Source organism: Plectropomus leopardus, chromosome 13 (assembly GCF_026936395.1).
Source record: "Plectropomus leopardus strain MGB_pleo_1.0 chromosome 13, ASM2693639v1, whole genome shotgun sequence".
Lineage (NCBI taxonomy): Eukaryota > Metazoa > Chordata > Actinopteri > Perciformes > Serranidae > Plectropomus > Plectropomus leopardus.
The window spans coordinates 2,589,840-2,601,186 of record NC_142188.1 but is presented as its reverse complement, the minus strand read 5'-3'; the positions used below and the strand labels follow the sequence as shown (position 1 = coordinate 2,601,186).

Here is an 11,347-nt window from a genome sequence, read left to right as displayed (position 1 = left end):
TGTTAAGACAACACAAAGGTTAAAAGTACCTCAAACAAGGTCCAACCACCACATATTTATATCTGAAAATGCACCAGAGAGCCGTCAGATATCTGGAGCGATGATGTTTTTATTTCAACTCGGTATCAGAGGTACATATTTACTGACTCCACACGAATGATACCAGGCTACATGTATGTTCTTCACACGTTAGCACGACACGGAGAACACTTACATCAACATGACAACAGACATGCACAAACGGGGCAGGGACCGGGGGTGGGGGGGGGCACTGGTGGTTAACTGCACTGACCAACCGCTGGCCAGAACACAAGGAACCAACCAATCACAGGAGAGCACGAGGGGAGACGGAGGAGGAGGAGGAGGAGGAGGAGGAGGAGGAGAAGGAGGAGGAACAGTGAAGGAGAGGAAGTGAAGGAGAGTAAAAGAGGGGCGTCAAGGGGCTAATACCTAAAATATTAAGACAAATCGTAACACTGAGTACCATAGTAAACCATAAATAATATTCTCCGTATTGACAATAAATATCTCATAAATAACATTATCTTGTTTTAATAACATATATTTTTAAATCTGATTCGAGCTGCAAACTTTCCCGTCAAATAGTGGTTAATTTACCTTACTGCAGTGATCACACACTCACACACACACACACACACACACTCACACACACACACACACACACACACACACACACACACACACACACACACACACACACCTCATATTTCTTCTCTTTAAATTCTGTCCAGTGTTACGAGAGCAATACTGTAGGACCAGGGACAAAGGTCGTCTAAAGGTGGTTTAAAGGTGATGCTTAGCTAGTTGGGGGGTCACATGCAGACTGATATGTACAACTGTAAACTCCCTCAGTCCCGCCCTCCCTCCCTTTTACCCTCTGTCTGTCGTCTTTTTTACCTTTCGTCCACCCGAACACATCGTAACACTCCCGTCAAACTCCTTTCCTCTAATTAAATCACCACTCAGCCCCCGCCCTTCTAGCCTCTCTCCCCCCGTCTCTAAATCCGTCTATTTCAGGTCCCCAGCGTCCCCCTGGATGGTCTTTTTGATGCGGAGCAGCATCGTGGTCAGCCACTGGTCCAGACGAGACACCGAGTCGAACTCCTTCACGGCCTCCGTGAACGCCTCGCTGTTCTGCTCCTCGTGAGCGTCTAGGAGTTTCTGCAGCAACACAACATGAAACTTCACTAACGTCATGGGACACGTGAGCGTCAAGACAATGTTTCGAAGAAACTAGAGCAATATCTTTAAAAAAATGTTAAAAAAAAAAATATGGGAAAAAGGCAACCAGAAAGAAATGTTCCACAAACTGCAAGAAATTAGTAGATTTAGAAAATTATTAAAAAGGGAAAAAGAAAAAAAGCTAGGAAAACTTTATTTATGATCATAACTGCATATTTAAAATTATGTTAAAGAATAATTTTAAATTTTGAATGCTTTCTCCAAGTATTTTAATTGTTTGTTTTTTGTTTCACTTTCTTTTTTATTGTTTAAATACTTTCTCAAATTTCTTGCTATTTTTTTGGTTATTTCTTCTTTCACTTTTTCTGTAGCATTACAACATGAAACTTTACTAACATTTACTAACATCATGAGATATATGAGCACCAAGACAATGTGTTTTGAGCAATATCTTTAAAAAGAAATGAAAAAAACATGGAAAAAGGCAATGAGCAACTTGGCAAGAAATGTTTGACAAATTGCAAGAAATTAGTTGATTTATTTAGAATTATGTTTTTTAAACTAGGGAAAAGTCTACTTTTGCACAATGTGTGATTTTGTCATGATATTTGCATTTTTTTACTTAGTATTTTTCATTCTTTCAGTAGCACTAGAAACATGACTTGATTTAATATTCCTGCATTATGTGAAAAAAATGACATAATGAAATTCTTTATATTTAAATCATTAAAATCATATTTTAATTATGAGTTTTTCATGTTTACTTTTACAATAGAATAAAAACGGGAGAAAAGAGATAAAAAAAAGGTACCTTTAAGAGTTTGAGCTCTCTGGAGTCTGAGAAGGCTGGAAACATCTCCTCATACTTCTCTATGGCCAACTGCAACACAAACATCAGTTCATCAGCACGTCTAAGTGTGTGTGTGTGTGTGTGTGTGTGTGTGTGTGTGTGTGCGTGCGTGTGTGCAGGTGTGTCACCTTGGCGTTCAGTTCGTCCACTATGAAGTGACACAGTGACGCCTTGAAGAAATACTCTTTAGCGTTGTACTTCAACAGAGGATTGTCCATGGTGCTCATAGCAACCTGAAACACACACATACACACACACACACACACACACACACACACACACACTTTTAATAATGTATTTTTTTTGTACCATTAAAATATTTTCAGCCAAGATTTCCCTGACCACCTAAACATTTTTGGTAAAAAACAATAAATAAAATAAAATAAAACAAAACAAAATAAAATAAAATAAAATAAAATAAAATAAAAGCTGCATTTCAATTGATTAGCATCAGTCACTAAATTCATGGCAAACCAATTGTTTGTCGTCCTGCAGTAACAACGAGACAGCATTGTATTTGCGTTAAACTGTGTCTCTTTAATACTATAGTTTTACAATGTCAAGCACTTAACAACTATAAAAAAAATCATATTATATAAACCTTAACTATTCATCTAAATACAACAACATCATAAAGTACAGCTCTGGACACAACAGAAAAAAATACTAGAAAAAAAGAGAAAGTTTTACTTTTTTAAAATTTGCAGCTGATATTTATTCTATTTTACATAAATATAATTATTATCATTATTGGTTTATTGATACTGATTTGACATTGTTGTCTATTTGTTTTTCTTTTTGTGAACCTCAGGAGGACCGTCCAAATGAAGAATGAGGAATTTACTTTGGGGCCGGCATGTCGGGTGATTAGTTAATAAACGCTGTTGGTCTGTACTCGGCTGTTACCTGCTCGTAGATTTCAATAGCTTTCTGGTACTGCTCCAGCTGAGCGCTGTAGTGTCCCACCTTCAGAAGACATTTGTTGGCTGAGCTGAAACAAACACAAAGAAAATTCACGAGTTAACAATAATTTGTCTCTGACTGTTGTTTCCACCGTTATGTTCGCCGTCTGACAGTATGAAGAGAGACGTCGTCCGGGCCGAGCTCATTTAGATGATGGACGATGTGTTTCAGCTCTGCAAAGGTCTTCGGGTCTCGCTGTGATAAATCTGTACGAGCGTGAGTGAGCGTCTTTCACTGACCAGCTCATCGTATCGTTACAGCGCCGCACCTTCAACCGTGACTCACTGCACCAGCGTTCATTTATGCACCGTCACTGTGAGAATTTGCAGCTACAGAGTGAAAATACGTGATTATGTTTTGTCACACGGGGCGACAAAATGATGTACAAAATAATCATTATTTGACCTCATCATATTGTGCCTCTTATTATGCAGTGCTTTCACTTGTTTTTTCTTTTCTGTCTTTTGCGTAGCTGGATGAGTCACGTGATGAGCAGTGTTTCTGTTTGGATAACTGCTTCCGGAAAAATTAATTGAAAATCTGAATAAAAAGAGTTAAAACTAAAAAAAATGAAAGCTCTTCTTAATTTTAAAACACACTTTTTAAAAATAAACGTCTATATTATATTTATGACTCTGAGTACATTTTTTTTCCTTTTCTTGACACTTCTTTCCTCCTTTTTCACTGTATTTATTTTTTATGCACCAAGAAACCAAAGAAAATCCCTCATATACGGAAACCTTCTTAGCAATAAATCTGATTCTGCAAATCATTTTCTCAGTTATTCAAATTATTTTTTGTTTTCAAAACTTCAGGAAATATTAAAGAAGAACACCGTTTCCCAGAGTCCATGGGGACATAATCAGTTTTTTTTGTCTCAGTGATGGTCCAGCAGCCCAATTTATTACAAAATATTACTGTAAGTAAAGAAAAATCAGAAAATTCAATTAAAATATTTGGCATTTTTGAATAGCTGCAGAGTTTTGGTTTGTTGGTCGACTGATTGAATAATGGGTTAATCGTGTGTGTTAGTTTCGGCACGCGTACCTGTTCGATTCCTCTCCCTTGTAGTAGTCTGCTGCCTGCTCATAGTGGGCAATGGCCTGAAAACAAAACCAGTCAGCACAGAAATCCATCAGTGATATTCAGCATAAACATAATGCATATTATGTTTATGCCCTCACAGACACGTACCTTCTCGATATCGACCAGCTCGGCCTCGTAAATCTCTGCTATAGTGATGTGATGTTTGGCTGCGATGGTAAACCGACCCTGCAACCAACACACACACACACACACACACACACACACACACACACACACACACACACACACACACACACACACACGGATGCTGATCAGGAAGAGACATAAAAGGACCCCAAAGACATACAGGAGCTTCTCCAAAATACACAAATTTACTGCAAAAAAAGGGCAAAACAACTAAAAAGAGACACCGAATGACTACAAAAGGACACACAGTGACCAAAAAAGACACAAAATGACTTCAAAGAGACATAAAAAGACAACAAAAAGATAACAAATGAACAAAATAAGAGACAAAATGACTTCAACAGACATAAAATGGCCAGACACAAAGTCACTTAAAAATACACAATGTGAACAGACACAAAACAACAACAAAAAAACACAAAAAGACCAAAAAGAGAAACACAATTACTACATAGTGACACAAAATGACCAAAAAAGACACAAAATATCCTAAAGAGACACAAAATGAACAAAAAGAGACACAAAATGACTACAAAGAGACATAAAACGACATAAAGTGACACAAAATGACCAATAAAGACACAAAACATCTAAAAAGAGACACAAAATAGCCAAAAACAGACACAAAATGAACAAAAAGAGACACAAAATGAACAAAAAGAGACACAAAATTACTTCAAAGACACACGAAACAAAGCTCACCATGTCGGTGTAGATGTCAATGGCCTGATTTAGACAGTTGATGGCCTCTGAGAGGAGACAGAGAGGAGAGCACGCATGAATGTTATTAACACGCGGAAACTAGAAAGAGTCCGTTAAGTCTAATTAAAACTCGGTTTCGGTTTCCTCCCCCTGTGACGACTAACCCGCTGACCCTTTTATTAAGCTCGTCACAGGCAGGCAGCACGGCTGCTGCAACATAACCCAGATATCAATTCACCAAAAGAACCGGAGGGACCCGATTTCTTCTGCCAGCGACCGCCGACTGAGTCAGAGTCCCGACCGTGATACAGAGGCTTCCCCTTCAACATATGCGGCAGTAAAAGATGCAGTGCCACAGTGTACAAATACTCTGTTACAAGTAAAAGTCCTGCAATCAAAAATGCTTCTACGGTAAAAAAAAATATTAGCATCAGAATATACTTAAAAAATTAAAGTACTCATTATGCAGAATAGCCCGTTTCAGAATAATACACATTATGATATTGGTTTATAATTACTGATGCAGTCGTGTGTCAATAATTTGGCCTTCTCAAAAACAATCCAATATTAGACAGGAACTGGGGAAAAGTTACAAAAGAATTACCTAAAAATTAGCACACACTGTCGATCCAGGTTTGAAAGGGTTAATGCTGTAGCTGGTAAATTTGGAGCTCATTTTATTCACTTTATTCACTGCTGAGTATTTTGTCAATTTACCCGAGACGGATCGATAAAGTAACCATCACAACCTTTAACAATACAATGCAAGTTAATGGTTGATTATATTTGGATAACTAAATCAACTGTGTGTGTGTGTGTGTGTGTGTGTGTGTGTGTGTGTGTGTGTGTGTGTGTGTGTGTGTGTGTGTGTGTGTGTGTGTGTGTGTGTGTGTGTCTGTGTGTGTGTGTGTGTGTGTGTGTCTGTGTGTGTGTGTGTGTGTGTGTGTGTGTGTGTGTGTGTGTGTGTGTGTGTGTGTGTGTGTGTGTGTGTGTGTGTGTGAAGGACAGCGGTGCTCACCCTGTGGGTCGGCCTTCTTGTAGGCGTTGCCGGCGTCGACGAAGCTGGTGGCGGAGTCCAGTTTGTTCTGCAGCTGCATGTGGAGCCGAGCGGCCTGACAGAACGCATTCCCCGCAGCTACACACACACACACACACACACACACACACACACACACACACACACACACACACACACACACACACACACACACAGAATTCAGTCGTACTTCACCTGCTTTTGACCAAACACTCCTCATTTTTTAGCCGTATCCTCTCTGCACTAAATAACTGTGTTCTGGATTCAGTCTGTCGACACAAATCAGGCAGCAGAACCATCAAAACACACATCTGACAGTCACGTTCTGCACAGTGCGAGCTATTATTGGATCGTCTATCCTTTCTGGTACACACGATGCTTTCTGCAGCCATGAACGCCTCACGTTTGCGTCCGCGCCATCCTGAATTTTCATACATGAATCCAGCGTTTGAGCGTGAAGCTCTTATGTGGAAATAAAATCTCTGCAGGCTGCTGGATCATTTATTTACTGGTAAAATAGGAGTGTGGGTGTTCGTGTGGGGGTTTGTTTATTTGTTCATGTGTGTTTTTGTGTTCATTATGCAGTATGAGTATGTGACATATTTATATAATATGTGTGTGTGTGTGTGTGTCACGTACCACTCCAGTTCTTTGCCATCTTAAACATGTTGGCTGCTCTGGCGTACATCTCACAGGCATCCTCCACCTTATGGTTTCCCCTGTTACACACACACACACGCAAACACACACATGCACACACGCACACACACACACACACACACACACACACACACACACACACACACACAGGAAAGGCAGAGACAAACACAATGAATCATTTCCTTTTTTATTTTTTTTTATTTGAGGCTCACGAATCAGAGACGCATTTTTAAAACAGGACAAAAAATATTAAATTTTTCTGATTCACTCTAAAGTCACAAACTGTCTCGCTCTGACGGCTGAAACGAAGCGGCGCTAAACTAACTGAATGACATCACTGCAGAGGTCAACCGAGGACACGTTCACCCTGCGGAGGAAACTCCCTAAAATCTCATATTTTACCTCCTATGAGACATAAATCTGGTGTTTTAACCCTCTAAAACCTGGATCGGCATCTGTTTTCTTGTGCTGCATTTAGACGCCTCTTACGAGCTATTTAACCCTTTAAAACTTTAGCAAATTGGTTTTGATTCTTTCAAAAACATGAGGAAAAAAGGCAATGACCAAAATGTAAGAAATGTCTCACAAATTACAAGAAATTAGTAAAAGGTCAAATCTGAAAATTAATGGAGAAATTATAAGATATGATCAAAAAAATGTCCAGAAAACTATATTTATACATCTCTTATATATTCTATATCTTATATGTCTTATTTACTGTATATAATGTGTATATATATATTTAAAATTATGCTACAGAAAAAAAAAGATTACATATTTTTTTAACACTTTCTTGAGGAAAGTTTCTTTCTTTTTTTTCATTTTGGGCAACTTTTGTGTTTTTTATTTTTATTCTTTTTTTAAATTTTTTTTAAAAAATTATTATTATTATTATTATTATTATTATTTATTTTTTTTTTTTTACAAATTTCCTGCTAATTTTTAAAGCCATTTTGTACTAAGTTGCTTATCACTCTCTCCCCATATTTTTGGAAATCAAGCCAATTTGTTCAAAAGGTTATGAAGGAAATTTGAATAAAGATATTTAATACAATAAATATCACATTTTCTACAGTGGCTCCTCACAAACGGCCAAATCCACTAAATGACCTCAAATGATTGTTCATCGCTAAAATCTGAGCTGAGGCTCATTAAAAAAACATGCTGGTTTGTGGGAGGAACAGATGTGACCCATTTCATGTTTGAGGACGCTGCCTGATCACAGAAGATATTGATGTTGTTATTGATTGATGTTTTTAATCTATAATATTGATTTGTCATCATGAAGATGTAAAATGTGGACATGGCACACGGTGATGGGGTGGAATCTAAACAGAGGGGAAATATTATGCAGCAACTACAGATTAAAATTAAAATAATCTGGGTTTTAAAAATCAAACCAATAACTGTAAACTATTTTACGACTTGCTTTATATTTTAAATATATATTAATATATATTATTTTATACATTTATCCTTCTTATAATATTTTTATTGCATTTTATTGCTTTTATTCTTATATTCTCTAATGATCTTTTATTCATTTAGTGCTTGAACTGCCTTTTGAGATCTGCCTGCTTCATCACTTTTATTTGCTTTATTCTTGTTGACCTTTTGTGTTTGCATTTCTCAGTTTGGCCTGATCGCTATATAAAGTTATTTATCTACAGTTTTTCTACATGCAACATTCAAAACACACTTTAAATGTATGAAATATAAGGTTTGGTTGAAACTATTCAGCATAAGGATGATGCATCGATGCTGTTTCCACCTCCAGCAGCCTCAGTTCAATAATGTGTCTCCCTAAAAGGGACCACAATCAATCAATCAATCAATAACTCCAGTCAGGCAGTCAATTGATTTATCAAGCAATCAATCTGTCTATGTGTCTTGTTCCATAATCTCAAATTTATATTCCAGTGTTTCCATTTTACATGTAAACATCCACCTACACATGAAGCAGCCCACTCCCAGCCGACACACACACACACACACACACACACACACACACACACACACACACACACACACACACACCCACACATCATCACACCATCGCCACCGACCGATCAACCGACCGATTCCTCCACACACACACACCGTCATCCCTGCGCTGCTCTCCCCGCATCCCCGCACCTCTCCCCGGCCTCTCGCTCTGTGACAGCCCGCTCTAATCCCGGAGCATTATTTTTAAATTTATTTTTTATTTTTTTGCATTTGTCTTGCGTGACAGGCCAAGACACGCAGCCACATTATCTACCATGACGGATCTGATTTTTTTCTTCTGCGCACAGATGACAAAAAAGGGCATAATTTTGGGGGGATCGAAGGACGCAATGTCACGGAGAGAAGTTGCATAGTGATGTGCAGATTACATGAATACCAAAATATATATAAAATATAACAATGCATGGATAATCAGGCCTCTCGTGCTTATTACTGCGCACCGCAGAGACGCAGCAGCCTTATTATAAGATTATTATAAGATTATTTTAAGGATTTCTCCGTCGTGAAAAGCAGCTGACGGGCTGCGATAGGCCCCGCGTGCAGGAATCTCCCTCCCCATTCCCAAAATGAGAGAGGGAGGTAAACAGAGAGCATCCTTTACCCGAACATCCCCCCGAGGAAGGATCCGGACGCTTTGACCTTCTTGTCGGCCTCAGCCACCAGCTGCATGGCCTCCTTCTCTTTGCCGGAGTTGTCCATGACGAGCTGGCGGAGGATCGGAGGAGAGCAGGCCGAGGATCCGCAGTGTACGGAGAGGAGGAGCAGGAGGAGGAGGAGGAGGAGAGCGGAGCGGAGAAGACTCTGCTGGCGGTGCTGATGCTGAGGGAGGCTGCAGCTCTTCTTCTACGGAGAGAGAGAAAGGACATTTACGGCTCATTGTCACCATCTGCTGGGAGTTTACAAGAAAGGCAACTCAAGTTCGTGGACATTATCGGGCCTCGTGCAGCAACCTTCCCTTAAATTTCCCTTAAATTTCCCTTAATTTTCTGGGAATAAAAAATACAAGAGAAGTCAACTCCAGATGCACCAAATGCTCTTAACCATTTAAAACCTGTTTGATTTATTTTAGATACATGGGAAAAGGGCTGTGAGCAACTTAAGAAGAAATTCACCCAGAAATTAGAAAAAAACCCCAAGAAAATTACTTGAAAATTAGAAGAAAAAACAAAAACAAAACACAATATGGGAAAGTTACAAACACATAAATAAATAAAGAAAAGGACCTTGAAAACTGCTTAAAAATTATAAGAATTGAGTCAAATATATATATATAAATAATAAATATATATATATATATATATATATATATATATATATATATATATATATAGAGAGAGAGAGAGAGATAGGTAGTTAGCCAGATTTTATTTTTAGCACTTAAAAACAAAAATAATTATCTAAATCTACTAATTTATAATTAGTTTGTGGGATGCTTCATGCTAACTTCCTCATTGCCTTTTTTCCATGTTTCTGAAAGAAATTGCACCAGTTTGCTCAGTGTTCAGATGTTTAAATACCCGTGAAAAGCATCTTAACACAGCACAAGAAAAGTGGTGACGATCCAGATTTGAAAGGGTTAACCATCCAAATTTGCTCTGACCAGGTGTGCTCAGTGATGAATCCCAGTGATCATAAGTCACCTGTCACAGGTAACGCTCCCAAACACAATGTAAGGGCAGGTTTTGTGCGGTGTGCAGACTTGACATGAGCCTACTGTTAAATAAACTTAAAGTCATTGTGACTTCAGGAAGATGCATTTAAATATTAAAAGTAAAAGTAGGCATGCAAAAAACGTTTAAATAAATTCAATAAATCAAAATAATTAAAATAAAAGACCCTTTGAAACCTGAGAATATCTGCTCGATTTCTTTTTAAAAACACATGAAGAAGGAAGAGAGCAGCGAAAGAAGAAATTACCCTAAAGTTTGCAAGAAAACACTCAAAAATACAAGAAAATAACCTGAAAATTAGAGGGAAAAAGACTTGGGAAGTGTGCTTTAAAAATTGAAGTAATTCTGTAACAAACTTTTAAGTTTGAAGAAAATGTGATATTTATTGTTTATTGTATTAAACAATTATGATCAATAGAAATATAGCTTTTCCATAACTTTTTTCTTTATCCCAAGACATTTTCTCCAACCCCTTTAATAATAATAATAATGATAATAATAATAATAATAATAATAATAATAATAATAATAATAATAATAATAATAATAACAATAATAATAATATAAATCGTGCGTTTTTTCTCCGCATGCTTTTGAAAGAACTCAAACCAGTTTGCTCGGAGTTCAAAGACTAAAACATTTGTGAAAACCGTTCCTTTTTTTTTTAATTGAGAAAAAGAGGGCTGTTCATTTTTTAAACGTGAAGTAAGAATGAATGTAAAATATCAATGTATTTGTTTGTTTTTTATATCAATTTATTAAATTTGTTTCTTGTGTTGCTTTTATTCTGGGTTATCCTTTGGTTGTTATAGGACAGCAAAAATAGGCCTCGGGCTACAGCCTACTCCTTTTTCAGTTACTGATTAAAAAACGTGTGATAAAATCTGTTATTCATGATGCATGTTAACAAAAATTACAAAAATTCATTCATTCATTAAAGTCCAAAAACAAACAACATTTTTTCACTTACCTCTCGTGGTGTTTAGCAGTGGTGGAAGAATTATTTAGATCCTTCACAAAAGT

At 37.5% G+C, this 11,347-nt stretch overlaps 1 protein-coding gene across 1 annotated transcript; it reads right to left on the bottom strand.

Annotated features, from left to right (window-relative positions):
- Positions 1-91: 91 nt before the first annotated feature.
- napba (N-ethylmaleimide-sensitive factor attachment protein, beta a) lies at positions 92-9,489 on the bottom strand. The gene is made up of 10 exons (XM_088086732.1): positions 9,256-9,489; positions 6,627-6,706; positions 5,970-6,086; positions 4,952-4,998; positions 4,211-4,288; positions 4,064-4,119; positions 2,960-3,044; positions 2,182-2,286; positions 2,015-2,083; positions 92-1,182 (listed from the first exon to the last, which is right to left on the bottom strand). The coding sequence occupies exons 1-10, from the start codon at positions 9,351-9,353 to the stop codon at positions 1,030-1,032; spliced, it is 888 nt and encodes a 295-aa protein (XP_087942858.1). The 5' UTR covers positions 9,354-9,489; the 3' UTR covers positions 92-1,029.
- Between the last annotated feature and the right edge of the window lie 1,858 nt (positions 9,490-11,347).